The following is a 12,114-nucleotide window of genomic DNA, read 5'->3' as shown; positions in this document are numbered from 1 at the left end:
GCTTTGCCTCTGTGCAATCAGTTACCAGGCTTGTAAGGTCTGGAACATCCAGCATCTGTGGTGTCCCGGTGCAGAGCATACCTGTCTTCCTGCCCTGTCGGGTAGATGTTACTGTTCAGTGTCTGCTCCGGCCCACAGCTCCAGGGTTAAATGTCATCTGTTGTATAATGTATTCTAATGTGATTTTCCTTGCTAAATGCATTTGTAAATTTCACATGTAAAGTCATACAAATGTGTCTTTGAAAGAGGAAGCAGGGGGAACCACGTAAGCACTTTGGCCAATTAGGGCCTCCTGCCTCTCTCCACCCAGGTCTGGCTAGATGGGGAGGAGTTAGTCAGTGGAGTGAGTGAGTTAATTGAGCTCAGTCAGAGCTAGAGGAAGCATCTCTATAGTGATCCATCCCTATACCTCTAATGGGGACAGATTCCCACTCTGTTTCTTTGTCTACATTTTTCTGACTGACTGACCACCCGCATACAGATTTCCACTGACCAGGTTCTTTTTCAGTCAAGTCTATTCAGTCAAATTCATACAAGACAAGTATTATACAGATCACGTGAGTGAAAGCCTCAGGCAACTCCGGTCGAAACAGGTACACCCTGGCCGGAAAGCCCTTACCCCGGAACCCCATGTGTGAAGGTCTAGGTCGGTGGTAGTCATCCCTTCAGTCTCTAATTTTCTCATCTGTCTTTAATCAAGTCACGTTTCCCTAGATCACGTCTCAGTCAGTCAGTCTGTCCAGTTAAGTTCAGACCAATCTATACTACACCTTAGTCAGCGAGAACTACAAGTTCAAGAAGAAGCAGTTGTTGTTGTTTTTTTTGTATTCTTCAGCGAACCTTTATTGACTTTTGGTTATTATAATGATTTTACCCTTTTTTTTAAGCATTTTTATGCGTTTCAGCTGCCGTAGCTTTTTTATTTTTTATTTTCCTATTGGTGGAAATAAGTGGTCTCCAAACTGTGGCCCTCCAGCTGTTTGAAAACTACAACTTCCAGCATGCCCGGACAGCCGTTGGCTGTCCGGGCATGCTGGGAGTTGTAGTTTTGAATCATCGATAAAAGAGTTAGAAGAGTAGAGCGGCACACAGTACAGAGAATATACATATATTACATTATTATTAGTATATAAAGTGTTTTTTTCTTCTTGTCTATTACAGGCAGGTCAACAGCGCTGGTGGGAGACGGAGATTTCGGTAGATGGACCCATTAAAAAAGGCGAGTTAATCACCAATAACCTGACAAAACTTGTCAAGCCAGAACCCTACGAAATCCGGCTCACCCCCATCAACAGATTCGGAGAGGGGGACTCCGCCATTCGTATTATCAAGTACAGTGGTAAGTGTTTTTTTTTTAAACAATAATAATAACGCAAGGGGGGATTTGTCGCTATACTGTAAATATCATAAAGGCAATGTTCAATTTTTCAATTTTGTTTTGAACATGTGACCTGAAGTTGTACATACAATGTATATAATTAATAATAATAAATCCTAAATATTTGGGCCTTATGGTAATCTATATTTTTCCGTTCTTTTTCAGCTCCAATTAATCCGCACTTACGTAAGTATCCAGAGGTATACGTCACTGTATCACTCCCATCGTGTCTCAGGACAGAACTGTATTCTGGGTAGAACTTTCACTTCATGCCTGAGACCTGTGCATAGATTCTGTAAAGCAGTGTCTCCCAACCAGGGTGCCTCCAGCTGTTACAAAACTACAACTCCCACCATGCCCGGGGCAGCCAACAGCTTTACACTGCTGCTATTATCTTTGTGGGATCAGGGTATATAGTAGTTATATACCTCCCCTCCAGCTCTATCTGTATACTGCTGCTGCTATACAAAGTCAGGATATAAAGAAGAGAAACAACTCCCTCCAGCTCTATCTGTATACTGCTGCTGCTATCTTTATGACATCAGGATATATAGTGGTAATACACCTCCCCTCCAGCTCCATCTAAATACTGCTGCTATCTCTATGAGATCATAATATATAGTATTTATACTCCTTCCCTCCAGCTCTATCTGTATACTGCTGAAGCTATCTCTATGGGATCAGAACATATGGTAGTTATACACCTCCCCTCTCAGATTTAATTGTATACTGCTGTTATCTATATGGGATCAGAGTATATAGTAGTTGTACACCTCCCCTGCAGCTATATCTGTATACCGCTGCTGCCATCTCTATGGGATCAGGATATATAGTAGTTATTCACCTCCCCTCTCAGATCTAATTGTATATTGCTGTTATCTATATGTAATCAGGGTATATAGTAGTTACACACCTTCCCACCAGCTCTATCTGTATACTGCTGCTGATATCTCTATGGCATCAGGATATGTAGTACTTATACGTCTTTCCTACAGCTCTAGCTGTACACTGCGGCTGCTATCTCTTTGGGATCAGGATATATAGTACTTATACACCTCGGCTCCAGCTCTATCTGTATACTGCTGCTGCTATTTCTATCGGATCAGGATATATAGTACTTATACATACGTCTTTCCTACAACTCTATCTGTATACTGCTGCTGCTATCTCTATGGGATCAGGATATATAGTACTTATACACCTCCCCTCTCAGATCTAATTGTATACTGCTGTTATCTATATGTGATCAGGGTATACAGTAGTTATACACCTCCCCTCCAGCCCTATCTGTATACTGCTGCTGATATCTCTATGGGATCAGGATATATAGTACTTATACACCTCCCCTTCAGCTCTATCTGTATACTGCTACTGTTACCTCTGTGAGATAAGAATACATAGTAGTTATACACTATGCCTGCGGCTATATTCACTTGTTGCATTTTTGTGTTTGTAAACAATACAGTTAAAATATGTGTGAACACAAATCTTCATAGAACACCTCAATTGGGATTATAGGTCAAAACACTTTCGCCTCAGGGTAATATTTCTCTAAAACAATACAGTTTAAATAACAAAATGCATCAAGACCACATGTAGTGTGAACTGACACCAACCCACTTTTGAGTCTTAGTTATTTAGGCGTCTGGTTGCTATGGTCTAGTCCAGTGGTCTCCAACCTGCAGACCTCCAGATGTTGCAAAACTACAACTCCCAGCATGCCCAGACAGCCAACGGCTGTCCGGGCATGCTGGGAGTTGTAGTTTTGCAACATCTGGAGGTCCGCAGGTTGGAGACCACGGGTCTAGTCAGTTGATTAGGTTTGTCTCATTGAATTTAAGTGATAAGACTCCACCCCCCCTCTCTGCAAAGCCTAAAGATTTATAGGAAATGTAGGCAGCATGAGAGATCACTTCTGTTCTGAACTAGAAATCAATATGGCTGAAACCGCATGCCTGCCACATCCGCTAAAACAGGTAAGCACAAGACATACACAAGAACCTCTACATTTAATAGTGCTGCACTGTATGAACCACGCCAAAAATGTGTTTATTTAACACAGTACAGAAAATGAAGTGAAAGCAGTTCTCACATCTGAAGTTCTAGTTGAGAATTTGTGGATTTCATTCTACAAAGGATATAGCGGCATTTACTGTCCGGAGCTTTTAGCGCGAGAACAAAAGTTCACCGATTGACCTTTGTCGCTACTTTATGAATATCCTCACTTTGAGGGGAGGGGGGGGGGGAATCACTCTGCCTCCTTCCACATAAAGTTCACCTTGCTTTCGTTACTTTTGTTTCCTTTTGTAAACTTGTCTAAGCCCTTTTAGCTGTCGCCGAATTTTTTTTTATTTTATTTCATTTTTTTCATTTACGCCTTTTTTTTTTTTTTTTTTTTTTAATAAACTGGTGCCAGAAAGTTAAACAGATTTGTAAATCACTTCTACTAAGAAATCTTAATCCTTCCAGTACTTCTCAGCTGCTGTATGCTCCACAGGAAGTTGTATTTCTTTCTGTAGTTCTTTCCAGTCTGACCACAGTGCTCTCTGCTGACACCTCTGTCCATTTCAGGAACTGTCCAGAGCAAGAGAATATCCCCATAGCAAACCTCTCCTCATTTGGACAGTTCCTGATACGGACAGAGTACTAACAAGTATGAAATAAATAACACTGCTTAGCGACGCTAGTTAACTCCTCATGGGGGATATACATTATACAGCCATCTATATGGCTGTATAATGAATATGGTGTTGAGAGTGATACTTACCATCTCACCGCTGGTCTGGGACTCTTCTTGTGTAGCCCCGGCCTCTAGCGATAATGTCATGAAGGGGGCAGGGCTACAGAAGAAGAGGCCCAGAGCAGCAGCGAGATGGTAAGTATCACTCTCTTCACTGTATACATTGTACGGCTAAATAAATGGCTGTAAAATGTATACCTAGTGCTGACCATTGCTAATTAACTCCTTCCTTGCTGGTCTGAGCTGTACTCGGAGCTGTCAGCTGTGAGCACAGCATAGCAAAACCTGGCAATGTTTGAAAGTCTGGTGAACTGTGAACCCGCTTAAGTTCGGATTGAATCCGGGTTGGGGTGGGCTTAGCACATTCAACTATACACAGGGCATACATATACGCACTGCTTACGCTAAGAGGCTTTGAACCAAGTTCAGAAAAAAAGTCCCAGAAAACCCCTTTTGACATGATTGGTCAATGTCTAGGTATTCCACTGATCAACAGAATGAGCCAGGAGAAGCGCGCAGCTGTGCTCTTCACTCCCCGGGTTGCTAAGTTCTCTGTTCAATTTCAGCAGACGGCCCCATTGGAAGTCAATAAGGGCAATTTCCAGAAGTGAGTCAGAGATTGCACCGAGACAGGAGTGAAGAGCGCCGTCGCGGTCTTTTCCTGGCTCATTGGTGGAGTCCTGAACTTAACTGATCAATACTTTTGACAAATCTCTGTCAAAAATTTTGCTAATGACGGGGAAACTTCCAAGTTTCCCAAACATGTTGCAAGGAGTTCTCAGACCCCCTCTAGATATACCCAGGTGAAGCCCCTTTTACTTCTCGACAGGCCACAATCTACGTCCAGGGGACACGACCCCATTGACTTCTACTGGAGCTGTCTCCTGTAACTAGAAACACGTACTCCCCCCCCCCCCCCCCAACTACTCAGACCCCCTCTAGATATAGAAGGTGAAGCCCCTTTTATAGCCAGGTGAAGCCATGATCTTCATCCAGGGGAGACGACCCCATTGACTTCTAATGGAACCATCTTCTGTAACTGGACACAAGTTCTTCCTTCCCCCTCGAATGCTATGGAACAGCAAAATTGCGACACTGCGTGTCGCAATTTTGCTGTTCCATAGCATTCATAGGAATAAAGCACCGAAGGTGATTTAAAGGGGCACTCCGGTGGAAAACTTTTTTTAAATGAACTAATGCCAGAAAGTTACACAGATTTGTAAATGACTTCTATTAAAAAATCTTTACCCTTTCAGTACTTTTTAGCAGCTGTATGCTACAGAGGAAATTCTTCTCTTTTTTAATTTCTTTTTTTGTCTTGTCCACAGTGCTCTCTGCTGACCCCTGATGCTCGTATCAGATACTGTCCAGAGCAGGAGAAAATCCCCATAGCAATCCTATGCTGCTCTGGACAGTTCCTGATTCGGACAGAGGTGTCAGCAGAGAGCACTGTGGAAAAGACAAAAAAGAAATTCAAAAAGATATGAATTTCCTCTGTATCATACAGCTGCTAAAAAGTACTGGAAGGGTAAAGATTTTTTTTAATAGACGTCATTTACAAATCTGTTTAACTTTCTGGCATCAGTTAATTTAAGAAAAAAAAGTTTTCCACCGGAGTACCCCTTTAAGCACCATCGTTAGTGACGGGATTCTTTCACCTCTTTTGACAATCATTTGTCCACGAGCACCATAGCTACATATGAGTGCCGACTCCTACTACCTACTCCAATTCTTCCTTGCCCCCCATGACCACTCAGACCCCCAAAAATCTAACATTCTGAATAATAACAGTGACATAAATGGCGTTACTATTAGTGTTGCTCGCGAATATTCGCAATTCGAATATTATTCGCGAATATCGCATATTCGCGAATTCGCGAATTTCGCGAATATAGCGCTATATATTCGTAATTACGAATATTCGTTTTTTTTTTTTTTGTTTGTTTTTTCTTCACAGTACACATCACAGTGATCCCCCCTCTCTGCTTCCAGCTTGTGTGGTGTAAAGAAGGCTGTAATACTACTGTGTGAGACTGGCGTGCGAAAATTAGCATGTGCTAATGTTCGCACATGCGAATTTACACATATGCGAATTTTGTATATGCTAATATTCACATATGTTAATTTTCGCATACGCGAATATTCGCATATACGAAAATAAAACGGGAATATAACGAATATTCGAATATTCGCGAATATATGACGAATATTCGTCCATATAATCGCGAATTCGAATATGGCCTATGCCGCTCAACACTAGTTACTATAGGAGCTTAATCTAGAAGTAGAGACTGTAGCATAAATCTGCACCCTAATGCATATTACGATCAGCTACAAATGTCCTTTAGCATGTAAAGCTGTTATTAATCTTTCCGTGGATCGTGCTGAGCTCGGGATTATTTGCAGTTTATAGGGTCACAGAGAAGCTGAGCGTCTGACCTTTTGTTATCCAGAAGTAAAGAAGACGATATGATTCATCTATCATGTCAATAAAACATCTGAGACGCAGAGCGGCCCGGCGAGTTCTTTCATTAAGGCCCCCCCTGAAGTCGCCTGCTGGAGACCACTGTTAGTATCACACACAATATATAAATATGTATAGAGGAAGATTACCACCCACCGGGCGACTTCTCCTTCCATCCGTACAGGAGCCAAAAATAAACTGATAATTGTTTTTATGTGATTAAAATAATTACACGTTCCAACGCTAAAGGTTCCCATCGCGCCAAATAGGCAACAACAATGCGGTCTCCCTGTAGAACCCCCTATAGAAAAACAATAATTACCTGAAGAAAATGAGCCGATCTGTGTGTATAGAGAGCGGAGCGATGCCATTAACTGTGCTGGTGTGCGCATGGTTAAATCTATTATTATTTACATGGATATTTTTGATGCCATTGATGTTTCACCCATAGAGACCGGTAATTCAAGGACTCCATAGAAGTGTCCCTATCCCCCCCCCCCCCCCCAACACCAATACCACTTAAATTGTTCCCATTGTCATTGTTCTCCGGTAAATGAAGCTTCGTTGGCCAGTCCAATGGAACAAGGAAGTTGGGCGTAGAAAAAAAATTGTGCCTGTCCTATTTATTTTTTCTCCGCTCTCCTTTGGTTAAAGGAGAAGTATCATGTAAAAAAAAAACGTGTCACCTATCTGAAGGATAGGGGATAAGTTTTAGATTGTGGGGGGGGGGGGGGGGTCCAAGTGCTGGGGCCCCTGTGTTTTTCTTTTTAAAACCCCCAGCTCTCCTATACAATGTCACGCCCCCTTAATATAGTTCTATGGGAGAGCCGTTCGGCAATCTTCGGCTCTCCCATAGAACTATATGGAGGTGGGCGTGGGGGCCCCCTCTTCGGATGGAGGTCGTGACGCGCCGCTGTACAGGTGAGCCAGAGCTCTAGACAGGAGATCACAGGGGGGGCAGCACTCGCCCCCCCCCCCCCCATCTAAAACTTATATAAAACTTAGGGGATCATTTTTTTCATGATACTTGTCCTTTAAATGTTGGATTCCCCATTGGGATCTGTCGGGACCAGGTGATGTCAGTTATGCTCCGATTCTGGATCCATTCGGCGCAAACGAGGGGGCAGAATAGACCCAGAATGGGATGGAGCATAACGGCAGTGTGAATTTGCATTTGATGAAGAGACATTTTAGTCTCGAAACACGTTTTGCTATGGCTTCTAGGAAATAACGATCAAGGCCTTGGTTAAATTCTGTTTGGTCTCACAAAGTGGTTGGCGCCAAAGAATCCCCATTCCTTCTATGATTGGGTAATTAAGATTCTATAGTGCTGTATGGGTTATTTTGGGTGTAAATAATAAGTGAGATACAGTACCAGGGTTCGTCCATAGTACCATACCTCCACCATGTAAGATGTGGAGAATCTGTTTGATGTGGATCCTGCATGGAAAATCTGCATCCAAATCCCATTCGCAATCCAAAATCTGTAGATTACTTATATGTTGGGGATTTCTTGTGGATTTTTGCTGTGGAATTTTACCCTTTGCGAGACAAAGATACAATATTTACTATTATATGAGATACCTGATATTCTGTGACAATGTTTATGCCTACTTACCATCTTCTTTAAAATGACCACCCCCCTAGAAGACCACTTTTTAATGCACTTTTTTCTGCTGACCAGTTACCGTATGTATTTATTTTTGTAATCTATGTCTCCAACAAACCTTCTGAATGAAAAAAAAAATACATTTTGGAAAGTCCATTGTATCAGGGTAAAAGTTTTACTTCTGTAGGAGTCTTTTTTTTCTTATTATTATTATTGAGAAGATCTTAAAGGGGTACTCTGCCCCTAGATATCTTATCTCCTATCTAAAGGATAGGGGATAAGATGTCTGATCGCGGGGGTCCCACGATCTCTGTGCAGCACACGGCGTTCATTTAGAGCCCTTGGTGTGGGCGAGGGGGTTGTGACATCACGGCCATGGCCACTTGTGACGTCACACCACCCCCCCTTAATGCAAGTCTATGGGAGGGGGCGTGGAAGTCCCCACGCCCCCTTCCATAGACTTGCATGGAGGTGGTGTGACGTGATTTCACAACCTCCACCGCCCGCTCCAAGCGTTCGCAACAAAATGTTCCGAACGTTGGGGCAGCGGAGTACCCCCTTTAAAGCTCCTTTATGATTCAGCCCCCAAATAATAATTCACAGAGGCCAATCAGCTCCAGAATGGGTTGTCTTCTGCTGGATTTTGAAACCCTATCATAGTAGAGACTCATTATTGTGCCCAACCCTATAAGTAGACATGAAACCATGACACTTGAACCAAGCCTGCTTCCATAGAGATAGACAGACAAGTCATTGACTTCATCTGTGATGCTTTGGATCCTCTAGAAAGTTCATTATTGGAAATAAAATTCTAAGGTCAATTTTAAGGTGTTGTCCAACATACAAAGTAAGTGACAGGCAATTAGGTCTGCAAAAAAAAAAAAATAATAACTATGCCATACTCAACCATTTTCTTTTCCACTCTGATGCTTTTGTATTCTTACCTCGATGACGCGCTTCCAATGAGGTTCCAAACAGCGTGCCATTTAGGCAAGTAAACAAAAATATCAGGGAGGAATGGAGGGCCGAAACTGGAACGGGAAAGGTGAACATGACATAGTTATTTTACAGCTTTTTTACTTTTTAAATTTTTTTACGAACGCTGGGTGCGGTCTTCAGGGCGGGTGGGGCGTGGCATCACGAGGGGCATGCTCGTGACATCACGACCCTCACAGCCCGTACCCAGCATTCGGAACAAAATGTTCTGTACGCTGGGGCAGTGGAGTACCCCTTTAAAGAAATTGGATAACTCCTTTAATGTTAATGTAATATTATGTATAAACGAAATATTAACAAATTTCCCGCCAAAATTTTTTGGATACAGATTCATGAAAACTCTGAAAAAGTCATACATTATGCTCTGAGGTCTCCCAGATTTCACTTTTCTTAAAGGGGTTATCTGGCCATAGACATCTAGGATAGGGGATAAGATGTCTGATTGCGGTGGGCCCGCCACTGGGACCCCCCGTGCAGCACCCACATTCTATGCTGAGCTGTGTCTCCAGTCTCGGAAAGCTCTTTGTTTCCGGGACCAGGGATGTGACGTATTGTCACGCCCCCTTGTGATGTCACGTCACGCCCCCTCCATTCATGTCTATGGGAGGGGGCGTGATGTGATGTCAAAAGGGTGCTGCTCTTTGGCCGGAAAACCGATTTAATATTTATCCTGTACAGGGTAGGGTTCCCAGCAGCAGCGGTAAAATATGGAACATGATGGACATGTGCAGCTATGTAGGACTAGTAGTAGCAGCAACCATTTTTAAAGATACATCCAAAATGAGTTCAGATTTGCAGAATTACCACATTTTGTGGAAATTAGCAAAAAAAATGATTTGTGTAGAATCAATTTGAAGATTTCTAGCTTGAATAAGCATGAGTTGTTGGGTTTGTTGAAGCATAAAGCCATAGATATAGGGGTACTCTGCTGCCCCAGCGTTTGGAACATTTAGTTCTGAACGTTGGGTGCGGGCTGCGGGGGTCGTGAAGTCACGGCCATAACCCTCGTGATGTCTCGGCCACGCCCCCTCAATGCAGGGGCGTGGCCGTGACGGAATGCACATTGGCCTTTTTGCTCAGATAGTAACGGGAACTAGTGAAGTCTTAACACTTCAACAAACTCCAACGACTCAGCTTTATTCTTCCTATTTCTTACGTATGGATATGCAGCCTCCTCCACTAACTCTTACATGTCTGGATTTCTTACAGGGGAGTTTCACTGTGGATTTGAAGACGGTAACATCTGCTTGTTCACCCAGGATGACACAGATATTTTTGACTGGACAAAGCAGAGTGCCAGCACAAGAGATACTAGGTATACGCCCAACACGGGGCCCACCACAGATGCCGGTGGATCCAAGCAAGGTAGGTATCTCCTCTCCTAGTGGAGAATTGTAGGTAATTGCAGAAGTTTAAATGGGCACTCTCATTAAAACAAATTTTTGCTATTGCACTCCTTATGGTAAATAAAAAGCTGCCATTAGGTGTCTTCTACTTGTCCAGAACGCATTTCCCCCCATCTCTTGCACATACTTTGGACTCCTGCTGGCCTGGCAGAAGTCCAAAATCAGGAAATACATTCTGGAGTGTTGAGGGGGTGTGTGGAGTCTTAGCCAATCATAGCTCATCTCACACTGAACTGCTCTGGGCTGTGTGTAGCAGAGTGAGGGAGGAAGTTCTCCCCTGTATGGCTTCAAATGATGTCACATCTGCTGGGGAACGCCCCTTTCCTGTCTGTGAATCTGACTGAGACTGAGCAGAAAATAAAGAGCGATATCAAGGTAGAAAACTAAAAAATAATAATTATGAAATGTAACAAGGTCATGAGAGGTACTCTTTAAGAGAGTTGATATCTATACAGTCAAACCTCTTTTCTTATCCATCTACTGCAATTTGTAAACATTTTTAGCACATACCATATACTGTATGAATTTACTTTTTCTTAAAAATTATTTAGTATCTAAATACATTCTCCTCCCGTAGGCTTTTACATGTACATTGAGACATCTCGCCCACGCTTGGAAGGAGAAAAAGCCCGACTGCTTAGCCCAGTCTTTAACATAGCGCAGAAGAATCCTTATGGGTCCAGCAATACAGCTTATTGTTTTAGCTTTTTCTACCACATGTATGGGAGACATATAGGTAAGTCATTCTCCGGAAGAAACCATTGTATGTATATTGTTCAAAATAACTAGATGAAAATGACCTTGTCAAGGCAACACGAATATATTCTTAGTTACACTTGGTTTGCTGTTGGCGATGCAGACATCGCCTGAACTTATTTTAAAGGGGTACTCCGCACCTAGAAATCTTATCCCCTATCCAAATGATAGGGGACAAGATGTCTGATCGTGGTTGTCCAGTTCCTGGGACCCCCGCAATCTCTGTGCAGCACCTGCCGTTCATTTAGAACGCTAGGTGTGGGCGGCGGCTATGTGACACCACAGCCATGCCCCTTGTAATGTCACACCCGCCCCCTCAATGCAAGTCTATGGGAGGAGGCGTGGCAGCTGCCACACCACCTCCCATAGACTTGTATTGAGGGGGTGGGGCGGCACGTGACATCATGAGGGGCATGGCTGTGATGTCCCGACCCGGCCTCACGCTCCAAGCGCTTGGAACAAAATAATTCCTAATGCCGGGGCAGCAGAGTACCCCTTTAAGACTAGGGTTACAAAACAACTTTTGGTCGCCCATGAGGACTGAAAACCTTCCTTGCTTGGTATGCACATTTTATTGTACATTGGTCTAAGGAGTCATGAGGATCATTTAAACCAACCCCGATTTGTAAATTACTTCTGTTTAAAAATATTTATCCTTCCAGTACTTATCAGCTGCTGGATGCTCCAGAGGAAGTTGTGTAGTTCTTTCCAGTCTATCCACAATGCTCTCTGCTGACACCTCTGTCCATATCAGGAACTGTTCAG

The 12,114-nt window shown here is 43.1% G+C and overlaps 1 protein-coding gene across 2 annotated transcripts in view; it reads left to right on the top strand.

Annotated features, from left to right (window-relative positions):
* MDGA2 (MAM domain containing glycosylphosphatidylinositol anchor 2) overlaps window positions 1–12,114 on the top strand; it is a 544,404-nt gene that overhangs the window by 517,200 nt on the left and 15,090 nt on the right. For both annotated transcript variants that reach the window (XM_056546350.1, XM_056546349.1), the window contains exons 11-14: window positions 1,162–1,339; window positions 1,544–1,564; window positions 10,397–10,552; window positions 11,171–11,329. In XM_056546350.1, coding sequence (XP_056402325.1) covers window positions 1,162–1,339; window positions 1,544–1,564; window positions 10,397–10,552; window positions 11,171–11,329 — 514 coding nt within the window. The remainder of the gene's footprint in view (window positions 1–1,161; window positions 1,340–1,543; window positions 1,565–10,396; window positions 10,553–11,170; window positions 11,330–12,114) is intronic.

This window comes from Hyla sarda, chromosome 11 (assembly GCF_029499605.1).
Source record: "Hyla sarda isolate aHylSar1 chromosome 11, aHylSar1.hap1, whole genome shotgun sequence".
Lineage (NCBI taxonomy): Eukaryota > Metazoa > Chordata > Amphibia > Anura > Hylidae > Hyla > Hyla sarda.
Note: the sequence above shows the minus strand (reverse complement) of the source record. Positions and strands in the feature narration are given on the sequence as shown.